The sequence below is a fragment of the Saimiri boliviensis genome, chromosome 7 (genome assembly GCF_048565385.1).
Source record: "Saimiri boliviensis isolate mSaiBol1 chromosome 7, mSaiBol1.pri, whole genome shotgun sequence".
Classification (NCBI taxonomy): domain Eukaryota; kingdom Metazoa; phylum Chordata; class Mammalia; order Primates; family Cebidae; genus Saimiri; species Saimiri boliviensis.
Genome location: NC_133455.1, coordinates 118,907,971 through 118,919,077, shown reverse-complemented (window position 1 = coordinate 118,919,077; position 11,107 = coordinate 118,907,971). Strand labels below are relative to the sequence as shown.

At 35.9% G+C, this 11,107-nt stretch overlaps 3 protein-coding genes across 3 annotated transcripts; all 3 read right to left on the bottom strand.

Moving 5' to 3' along the window:
• Window positions 1-2,022: 2,022 nt before the first annotated feature.
• TAS2R7 (taste 2 receptor member 7) lies at window positions 2,023-2,961 on the bottom strand. Its single transcript, XM_003934508.4, has one exon. The coding sequence runs from the start codon at window positions 2,959-2,961 to the stop codon at window positions 2,023-2,025; it is 939 nt and encodes a 312-aa protein (XP_003934557.1).
• A 3,779-nt stretch (window positions 2,962-6,740) lies between these two features.
• TAS2R8 (taste 2 receptor member 8) lies at window positions 6,741-7,986 on the bottom strand. Its single transcript, XM_003934509.4, has one exon. The coding sequence runs from the start codon at window positions 7,668-7,670 to the stop codon at window positions 6,741-6,743; it is 930 nt and encodes a 309-aa protein (XP_003934558.1). The 5' UTR covers window positions 7,671-7,986.
• Window positions 7,987-9,666: 1,680 nt separating this feature from the next.
• On the bottom strand, window positions 9,667-10,705 carry TAS2R9 (taste 2 receptor member 9). Its single transcript, XM_003934510.4, has one exon. It carries the CDS (start codon window positions 10,611-10,613, stop codon window positions 9,681-9,683), a length of 933 nt encoding a protein of 310 aa, XP_003934559.2. The 5' UTR covers window positions 10,614-10,705; the 3' UTR covers window positions 9,667-9,680.
• Between the last annotated feature and the right edge of the window lie 402 nt (window positions 10,706-11,107).

Below are 11,107 nucleotides of genomic sequence, written 5' to 3'. Positions count from 1 at the left end.
TCAATTCATTCTCAGTATAAACATATTTTTAAAAATTATAAATAAACTAAATTCCCTCTTGACTTACCTGGAAATAACTACTATAATTTATTTGAATTTTTATCCAAATGGGCCTTTTGGGGTGTGTTCATACATAAACATATAATGTTATTTTGTGTACTTAATTAATGCATCATAGCATATCCATTATGTCCCAGATTTAATTTTTTACTTAACAATATGTCTTGGAGATAATTTCATGTCAACTTATAAAGAACTGCCTCATTCTTTTTCACTGCTGCTTAAGATTTTATACAATAAATATATTAGAATTAACTGCAGTATGCCTCTGCTGGGAGCCATGTATGTGGCTATAATTTTTTTGCTATTAAAAATAATTTTTTTGTTTAATAAACATTCTCAAAATTCTTGAACATTCTCAAAATTGAGTTTAGTCAGTCCTAAAGGGCAAAAGAGAATTACGAAACCTGTAACTCTTAGTGGTTCTCAATACTAATATTGACTGATTGATTGAGTCAAGCCTCCCGTGTTGCCCAGATAGGAGTGCAGTGGTGTGAACACAGCTCACTGCACCCTCCACCTCCTGGGCTCAAGCAATCCCCCTCCCTCACCCTCCTAAGTAGCTGGAATTATAGGCACACACCACCACACCCAGCTAATTTTAAGTGTTGACCAGGCTGGTCTTGCACTCCTGGGCTGAAGAGATCCTCCTGCCTCTGCCTCCCAAGTACTGGGACTATAAGCATGGGCCACCATGCTTGGTCCAATAATGTTAAATATAAACCATCTCCTTAATTTTGACATTAGAATCTCTTGTGTCAGAGTTGTAAATAGCTTCTGCCACAACACAAATGATGTGCTTTTGATGGTATGTCCCAAATATATTTTCCTTTTGCAACCTGATATATGGTATTGTCTGGAGAATATTCAATATGTACGTGAACAGAGAATGTGTTCTTTCTTTATTTTATGGAGTCTTTCATAAATATCAGATCAGGTTGGTTGCTAATGTATTCTATATGCTTACAGATATTCTGTTCTATAAATCACTGAAATAGAATCATTAGACCCTTAAACAAAGATGTCTTATATACAGTCCAAAGAATATTTCTCTGGGGTGTGGAGATATTCTACAGTGAGGCAATATATCCTTCAAGAGTTTTGACATTTTAGCATATCCATATATAAGCTTTTGATTGAAGATCTTATCACAGCATCTTGACAATCATTGCCTGATGCAGTCCATGGACACGTGTCTTTTGTGGAGAAATTTTCTTCGATAAAAAATTAATAGTTCAATTTAGGCTTCTTATTTTTAGCCATTTTTTACATAAATTTTCCCTCTTGTACTTATAGATTGGCCTTCATTCATTGATTGTTATTCTCAAATAATCTTTGAACTCACTGTGACAATGTATTTAGCCATACTATATACCTTAACTGTGATTATAATAAGATGATTCATAGAATTCCACAGCATTTATTAAGAACTGTCACTTTACAAAGTCTTTGCCAAAGGTAATACTTAGTTGGATGATCTGAGAAGAACAGTCTAACTAGGATTATGAGAATGAACCAGCTGCTTTTCATAAGGATGCAAATAACAGCAAGATGCTATTACAGTTGTTTTGAATTAGTCACACATCTTTGCATCTGGAAATAGGATTTAGAACTATGAAAATGCCCTCTACTCTCAATAGTTGATAGTAGGATATTAATTTCCATTTGTTCTGAAACATGTTAAAAAAAAAAAAAAAAAGCAACAACACACCAACTGTAAAGAAAGGCAGAGTGAGAGAAGAGAGAAACAGGGAGACACAGAAAAAGTCAGAGACAGAGACAGAGATAGATCCAGCCAGATGTACATGAGATTCCCTAAATTACACTTACAGATATACTAAATAAGTTATAGGAGTCATTAATCACATAAAACATGAATGCAAGAACTGAAGTTACCTTAGGAACATCTTATTTTTGTTTGTCCTAGAAAAGCATAGTTTCTCTTCAGATCTGTTTATGTTGTTAGAATTGTCTAACTTTTAGGATACACATTACTTTCCAAAGCACCCTTAGAGATGCCTGTCTTAATTTATTGTTCCCTAGTATTAGGATAAATGAATGGCTTGAAGGGTAGATTAGAGCTAGAGACTCACCAAAAATCACAGCTAACTCTGTCTCTGACATAAAGTAGCTGGAGGTGGCGATGAGAAAGCCCAAGCAGTAGGCAATAAAGAGGAGAAGGAAGGAAATGACAGCTTTCAGGGCTCTCACATGGGCTTCTGTGCTGGGGTCTCTGCACCCTGTGGCACTGAGCCGCATTCGCCTTATATGTCTATGCAGGGAGAGGATCAAGAGGAAAAAAGACATCAGGGACACAGAGAAGGGGAGCAGCGTTACCAGGTTGAGAAATAACTTGGTAGAAGCATGTTGATCTTTATTTACTCTGCAACTCCAAGTTAAATTTGTTTTCCTTTTTGCCTTCACACAACGCCTGAAATCAGCATTCAAATTCTCAGTGGCTGGAAGGCTAATAAACACAGAGAGAACCAAACACCCCGGTAGAATCCAGAAAATCATCCTGTCAATTCTCCACTTCATCCAGAGGAAAACTGGGTGAAAGAAATTAGCTATCTTGAAGAAATAGTAAATGCTGAGGCAGGTTGCAAACCAGATATTTAAATGGTTAGTTAGTGTCCAGAAGAAGTCAATGATTCTCATTTGTTTACCGGTGGCATAGACATCTGGATACAGCACCAGTGTAGAACAATCTAACAGTATTATGCACAATAGACAAATTCTGGATATGGCCAGACTTGTGAAGATTAAATCAATGGAGGCAATCTTCCTCTTCTTTACCCAGTCCATGCAGTTTACCAATCCAATGAATGCATTCCCTAAGATCCCGACTGAAAACTCTCCAGCTGCTAAGATCAGTAAGGCAGTCTGCACTTTATCTGTCATGTTTAAATAGAGAAATAGGCAATTCGTTTCTAGTTGACCTGATGGAGTTTGACTTCTACACCTGCTTCTTAGATTTTGATGTAACTTTGTTTATCTCTTCATTGTAGTCTGTCTTGTGATGGAGACGGGAATGATAAATGAAAACTGCAGCTATCTTCATTAAATCCTAATTAGTCTTGACAAACAATGTGGTTGGCAATCCTTGGCCTGGCCACTGTATGCCCATTTACCTACTCCGCAGGTTGTATTTTTCCACATATGGTTAATTTAGACTGAGCTACTGTTTACTAAGATGCAAATTGAGTCAGTTCCCTTTCATAGTCCTGTATCGTCTTTCTGAGGCTAAGGCATATGCATTCTGAATTCATTAATTTGTGATGTATACTAGTAACCTCAATAGAGTTGCTAGATTTAGCAACTAAAAATTCAGGGCATCCAGTTAAACTTGAATTACAGGTAAACAAATGAATAATTTTTTAGTGTATGTGCCAAATTATATAACATCAGTGCTTTCAGGAAGTATTGAAGTTCAAATTGGTTGAGTGTTCCATATTTTGTCTGGCAAACCTAAACATCAAGAATTTGGTAGCAAGTATAAAGTTGGCAAAAATTGAAATTCTTGGAAGAATATTTATTTTGTTGTGTGTTACTATTGATAATTAATTAAGAATCCAAAATTTGGCTTGATAGTGAGTTATATATTTTCAGGAAATTTAAAAAGTTAACACTAAATGTAGATTATTTTGCTCCAAAGAAACTTTAGCTTATTATTCTGGCTGTGCAGTGAACAATTTTATGGCATAGTGTCTCTTTTTTTCTTTTGAGCCGGAGTTTCGCTCTTGTCACCCAGGCTGGAGTGCAATGGCACGATCTCGGCTCACCGCAACCTCCGCCTCCTGGGTTCAGGCAATTCTCCTGCCTCAACCTCCTGAGTAGCTGGGATTACAGGCATGCGCCACCATGCCCAGCTAATTTTTTGTATTTTTAGTAGAGATGGGGTTTCACCATGTTGACCAGGATGGTCTCGATCTCTTGACCTCATGATCCACCTGCCTCAGCCTCCCAAAGGGCTGGGATTAAAGGCGTGAGCCACTGCGCCCAGCATAGTGTCTCTTAATGTAACATATTGTCTTATTGACAAAGTGACATTTAATGGTTACTTAGTGATGTTATATAATAAGGTAGAGGACCTATAATAAAAAAAGACAATTGATTATCTTTAAATTTTTCATTTTCACTTAAAATGTTCTCAAGGAAACTTTGGGATATAGTAGATACATCTGTAACTTTGTGGTGATAATATCATGAGTGTTTGAGTATGTTCAGTCTCTCCAAATTGTATATATTAAATATATGCAGTTATTTTTATATCAATTATACTTTCATACAGATTTTTAAAAAATTGTAAAAATGTTCTCAAGGGCAGTTGTATGCATGAGAGAGAAGATAGTAAAATTCTGTATTTCATTCTCTCCACTCTCCTATTTACAAATTGTATGAGTATCAAGATCCTTAACCCTTCTAGCAGAGTGCTGAAGATTAAACTTTCCACTTCTCTACAGACGAATTCTTAGTTTGAAATAGCTTCTCTAGTTACTGAGAAGCACTTTACTATGTGGCATTTCCGGAAGAGTTCTTGGGTACTGACACCTTCCTGGGTATGTGTGTCTCCTCTTATCCTTCCTTAAAGGACGAACCTTCATTCTGGAGATGTAGCCTTAATTTTTGGACAAGTGGGATGATTAAGCAGCTATGTTTACAGGAAGCTGGTACATCACCTACGATAGGACAATCTTGGAAATGATAACCAACTTTGACTCATCATTTTTACCCCACAGTGTATCCTGGTAAATGAAGTGCTCACAGGAACTCTGATGACATCTTTGCCCAAATAATTTTTAGACCTATTTTTGTTTGGTTTTGAAAATAAATGTAGATTTTATGCATACCAGTGTTGCATAGCATGAAGTTATGTGAATATATAGTTATGAAAAAAGTTCTACAGGAGAGTGTTTTGCCAAAAGTCCACTACTTTGAACTCTAGTCACTGCGGTCACTGAAGATGCTTGAAACGTTGGAGATGCAGGAAACAAAATATGGAAGAAAAAAACTTAAGACTAAAAGGATAAAATCTTCCCAAAAAAGTACTCATTCAATAAAATATTTATTTCATCTAAACATTTAGAAAAATATAAAGTTTCTACAGGTTTTTTTTTAGAATAATATATTTCATCAAAAGAACATGAATTCTTCCGTCTTGTACAACAAAGAGTAACATAAACAGCTAGCATATTAGAAATGTAGTTCATAAAGTTTACATACTTAGAGTTATAAGCATTAGTACTTTACAAAGTGAATTTTGCATAACAATAAGACAAATGGTAATTTTCAGGTCATTAGTGTTTTAGTTATAACACAAGGAAATTCATAGATTGAAATACATCAGAATTAAATATAGAAAATAATGGGAGTAAAAGCAAAAATGTGCAGCCGTATTAGAACATGCACAACCTGAGACATCACAGAGCAAATGTTTCAATATTATAGGGAGACTCGATTTCATCTTCACAGCAAAATTAAACATTTTTGGTGACACACTTTCCTTCTTTTTGAATAAAAGATTACTTTGTATTTTTTGTAAACATTTATTGCTTCTTCCACTGACAGTATGTGCTTCTTAAATGTATATGTTAATGTTGTCCCAATTTATTTCTTTTGTTAATCCTGAGTGAAAACCTTTGCAGCCTCTGGTTAGAGAAAAGAACCTGAGTGAGCAGTCTAACTGATATTTGTTATCTCCAGTCTTTTATCCAGATTGCGAAGAGGGCTTAGGAGCACCCCGTAAGTGAGTGGAACTTGAATGGGTTCGATTCCCACCCAGGTGTGGCATGAAAAGCAAGTTGTTTGAGAGGAAATTTAATTTCAAGGAAAATAAATAGAAAGCATCAGAATAAGTTCAACCAGGAAATATTACCCAGGAGACCATGAATCAGGAAAACTAAAGACAGACCAGGGAAGATCTGAGCTCCTAGTCAATAATCCAAATGGGAGTGACTCAATAGAGCCATGAAAGGAGCACAATTAGGGACCAGCAATAAAAATGTATGACTGAGGCTGGGCGAGGTGGCTCATACCTGTAATCCCAGCACTTTGGGAGATCTAGGCGGGAGGATCACGAGGTCAGGAGTTCGAGACCAGCCTGACCAACATGGTGAAACTCCGTCTCTACCAAAAATACAAAAACTAGCTGGGCATGATGGCATGCACCTGTAATCCCAGCTACACAGGAGGCTGAGGGAGGTGAATTTCGAACTGGGGAGGCAGAGGTTGCAGTGAGCCGAAACTGCATCACTGCACTCCATCCAACCTGGGAGACAGAGCGAGACTTTGTCTCAAAAAAAATATATATATATATATATATATGACAAAGGAAAATGAGAAACCAGGAAACCAGTTAGTACAGCTCAGGTTCAGTTTACCATGAGCCAAAGTAAAATCTGAAAAGACTTTAGGCAATACATGCCTAACATTTGTGTTGAGACAAGAAGAAGAGAAGCATGAGCTCTGAAATTCTTCAAGGAAAGGGAATGTAAAGATGAGCATTTCTGGGTTGTAAAGAGACATAACTGATTAGTTTCCCACTAGGTCCTAATAACACTTAAAAAGATATGCATCCAAAATAAATGAGAGAATGGGAAAATGAGAATGGACTTTTAAGAAAATTATATTTTATTAAAGAAGAAGATTTGATTTTAAATTCCATTTATAAAACTAAGATTTCATATCATGCAGGCAATTTTTCTACAAGTCAGCACTCTGACAGATGCCTGCCTCAGTTTCTTATTTAAAATAATTAAAATAAGTGAGTGACTCAAGGGATAGAGAATTGCTACGATCTCTCCAAACACAATAGCTAATTTATATTTTGCAATGAGATAGCTAAAAGTCACAAAAAGAGAAATAATATAGTACAGGAAAAAAAAGAAAATAAATAAAGTCATAGTTTTAATGGCTTTCACATGAGCCTCTGTGCTGGGGTCTCTACCGCTGGTAGCATGGAGTTTTATTTGCTTGGTATGTCTCCATAAAGATCTTACTAAAAGGATAAAAGATATCAGTGACACAATAAATGGGACAATTGCAAACAGGTTAAAGAGAGTCAAGGGTTTGAAGGCTGGCATTTTACTCACGTGGAACATTTCAGTGATGTTTCTTTTATGTTTTGCAGTTGCAAGAAACTTATAATCACAACTCATCACAATTGGTACTATAAGACTGACCAACAAGGAAATGGCAAAGCATCCCAGCAGGACCCAGCGAACCACCATGTCAATTTTCCACTTCAGCCAGAGAAAAAGTGAGTGAGAGAAATTAGCTATCTTGAAACAGTAAAAGACATTGAGGCAGGTGGTAAACCACATATTTAAGTAGTTGGCAAATGTCCAGAAGGTACAAATGACTATCTGTAGCTTCCTCTTTGTGTAAACATCTGGGTAAAGTACTATTACAATGCCATTTAGAACCATTACACTGATCAAACAAATTCTGGAGATAACTAAATTGGTCAGGATGCAGTCAAGTGTGGAGATCTTTTTCTTCTTAATCCAATCAATCCAGGTGACTAGTCCAATGTATCCATTCCCCAATATTCCTATTATGAATTCTCCAGTTATTAGGATTATAGAGATGCTATCTGCAGCACTGAACATGTTTGTAGAGATAACAATCTGGTCTCAAATATCGCTGTAGATGAGCTAATTTACAGGTGATCTATTGACGCATGATTAGTAAATTCTTTGAATGATGCAATAATGTTTTCATCTGCTATTATTTTGACATTGATATCATTCTACAAGTGTTCAGCTCTCCTCTAAAATAGTACTCTCTCTATGTTCCCAAACATGAAACCAACTAATCGCTCCAAATGAACAGCTTGACTAGTTATTTATACCCTGGGAAAACTATAATTATTATCTTTTAGTGAATGAAATCTGAGACGCGTGGCTGAAATTTCTCTCATGCAAAATCAAAGAGATTTTATATCACAAATTTGCAACAGGCTTCTTGCTGCAGCTCTATATTTGGACCCATCAAATTGAGTTTTGAATAAGCAGTCACCAAAAAAAAGAGATAAATGTTTAATAAAAATCCAGTTGTGTAAGTAAAACTTCACTTTCATCATGTAAGTTATAAATGACCCACAATCAGGTCTCCCAGATGGAAACAAATTTTCACTTTGGAAATAATTAGTACAATTAGAGTTTAGACAGTTAACATTTAATCAGAGGGCAATAATGCTTGTCTTCATTTAAATGGCTAATTAGAGAAGGATATGATACAAATCTAATTATAAATGACATTTTTTAAGGCAGGAACATGACAATATTTACTAAGTATTTGCTTTTTTGTTAATTGTTTCTTAGAAGTGAAATATGCCAGATAAAGATTTGTTGTCTTTATTTTTTTAATGTAAGAAATACTCTTGAAGACAATCCACTTCCTGAAACCTCGTCTCTTGTATAATAAGCATTTTAATCTAAAATTTAAAAAATTTAAACTTTACATTATTCTAGTTCCAATCAAATCCTTTTATAAGATTGGTGATCTCACAGTACATGTTACTGTATTATTTCTAGATAGAGCAAATATGTAAAAAAAAATTTTTTTAACCTACCAGTATTTCCAAGGAATAGGACTAATTCTACTGTTAAATTAGATTTATTTGTTTTGGGGTGAGGGAGAGTACAACTTAGCCCAAAATACATTTGAATGTAGGTAATACAAATCACAATCCACTAGGGATCTTCTTGTATTTAAATAGTTCTACAATGTGTATAACACATGCAGATTTTTCCTATTTCTTACATGTGTGTAACGTGTAAGGAAAGCATAAACTTAATAACTTAAAGCAACCTGGTTACCTATAAAATGTTACTGGAAACAAAATAGAAAAGAAAATCATGCAGGGGAAAAAACAGGTCATGTCAGAGATTTCTGAGTTAGAAGACTATATAGAACATTCCAAAGAATCTTTAGGAACTGACTTCTAAAATTGCCACCCCCAGCTCATGTACTTATGAGCAAGCTGACTACTGGGACCCTCCACCTTCTTTCTCAAGGTGGTTCTGCTATACATAACCACCTGTGCATCCTCTCCTGGTCAAACCTTCATTCTTGAGACTATACTCCTTTTCACACATCGTATATCATCCTAGGCAGAATCTCATTAAAGACTTTTTTCTCCCATCTTGATCAAGACAAATTCTTCCAGAAATGGAGAGGATAGGGCAGTGATGATAAAGACTGGCCTTCATTTCAAAGCAGAGAGTTGTTTTGCATGACTGATTTTATAGAAAGGGTTGATGAGTTCTAAAATCTTTTCCCCAAAGCCTGTTTGCCTGAAATTCTTCTCCTCATTGAGTTTAAGGCCTTTGTCAGTATTTGTCAGAATAGAAGTAGAACCTCTTTGTATTTAGCCAATGACATGAAATGATGAAATGTTAATATGGAATTTAAATTCATGTTTTCTACAATGACAAAGAATATGTGGTGCAATAACATTAGATTACCAATTAAACAAGACAAAAATGTGAAGGAACCACAAACCTTTAGAATTATGATAGATATTAATGACTTCTAATAGCATATGAGAGAAAATGAATGCAAACAGAAGAAGGGAGAATGCCTTTTATTGATTTCTTTCTCCTCTTTAGGGGTCTCTATGGAGCAAAAGGCTTTCTTCTTCTAAGGAAACCCTTCACAAATCTTAACATCTTCAGAAAAGCTTCCCTCAACTTGCTGTTTCCCATGATTAGGATTAATGAATGGCTTGCTGGAAAAATGACAGTTACTATGCCACCAATCATCAACACTAATTTTCCCTGAGGAATCAGAGTGCTAGAGGTTATAACAAGAAAGACGGAATAGTACACAATGAGGAGGAGCAGAAAGATGATCATTGCCTTCATGGCCCTCATGTGGGCCTCTGTGCTGGGGTCTCTGAACCCTGTAGCATGCAGTTGAATCTGCTTGGTGTGTCTAACCAGGGAGAAAAGTAACAAGAAAAATGAGATCAGGCAAATAATAAAGGGAACCATCGCCCCCAGGTTCAGGGTTATCTGTTTGAAAGCATTTGGAATTTTACTCACTTTGAATTCCTGAGTAATGTTTTCTTCATGATTGGCATTGAAAAAGTGATACCATATATTCACTGAAATGCTCATAATTAAGGAGATAAGAAAGGACCCCAGAAGAACCCCAAGGATGACCTTGTTGATCTTCAGCTTCAGCCAGAAGAAAAATGGGTGGGATATATTGACTATCTTGAGTAAGTAGAATATACTGAGGCAAGAAGTAAACCATAGACTTGAATTATTTGCAGTTGTCCAGACAACATCCATAATGATTAGTAGGTTGTAATTTTCATATGCATCTTGAAAGACCAGTACAAAGAAGCCATCTAAAGATATTACACACAGCAAACAGATTCTGGAGATGGCCAAGCTGATCAGGATGATGTCAATCAAGGAAACATCTCTTCTCTTGAGCCAGTCAATGCAGTTAACTAGTACAATGAATCCATTTCCCAAAATCCCTACAGTCAATTCACCAGCAATTAAAATGATATATATTGCCTCTATTGTACTTGGCATGGCAGCAGAGACTTCTGATTTTGAATATCACTGATGATGAATTGACTTTCAGCTGACCAGGGAAGAATAATATATCTGTCTGCCACTTAGACCGTGGTATAATTGTCTTTATCTCTCCTTTTTGTCAGCTGTGATGTAGATCAAGAAGACAGCCGGTCCTGCACTGGGCTAGAACTGCCTAAAGACTTCAGTGACTGGAGCCAGTAATTTCCTTTTGCACAGTAATGACTGAAAGGCTCTAGGATGCAAATGGGAATGGATCTGATTTCTTAAATTTGCACAATTTTTCTCATTTTAAGCTCTGTATATTTTGGATTTGTCAATACGATCTATAGACTAGGAACTTCAAGAAGGAATCAATTGCTTGGAAAAAGTCAGAATTTAATTTGCTGGAGGACTATCCATCCTGGTTAATATGTTGATATTAACTATCAATAATAGTAACAGCTATTTCTATTACAGATTCTGGGTTTAATGTGTTAGCTTGTGTAGCC

Excerpts from the sequence above, each read along its gene's own strand:
- TAS2R7 (XM_003934508.4), bottom strand. The coding sequence starts at position 2,961 with ATGACAGATAAAGTGCAGACTGCCTTACTGATCTTAGCAGCTGGAGAG.
- TAS2R9 (XM_003934510.4), bottom strand. The coding sequence starts at position 10,613 with ATGCCAAGTACAATAGAGGCAATATATATCATTTTAATTGCTGGTGAA.
- TAS2R8 (XM_003934509.4), bottom strand. The coding sequence starts at position 7,670 with ATGTTCAGTGCTGCAGATAGCATCTCTATAATCCTAATAACTGGAGAA.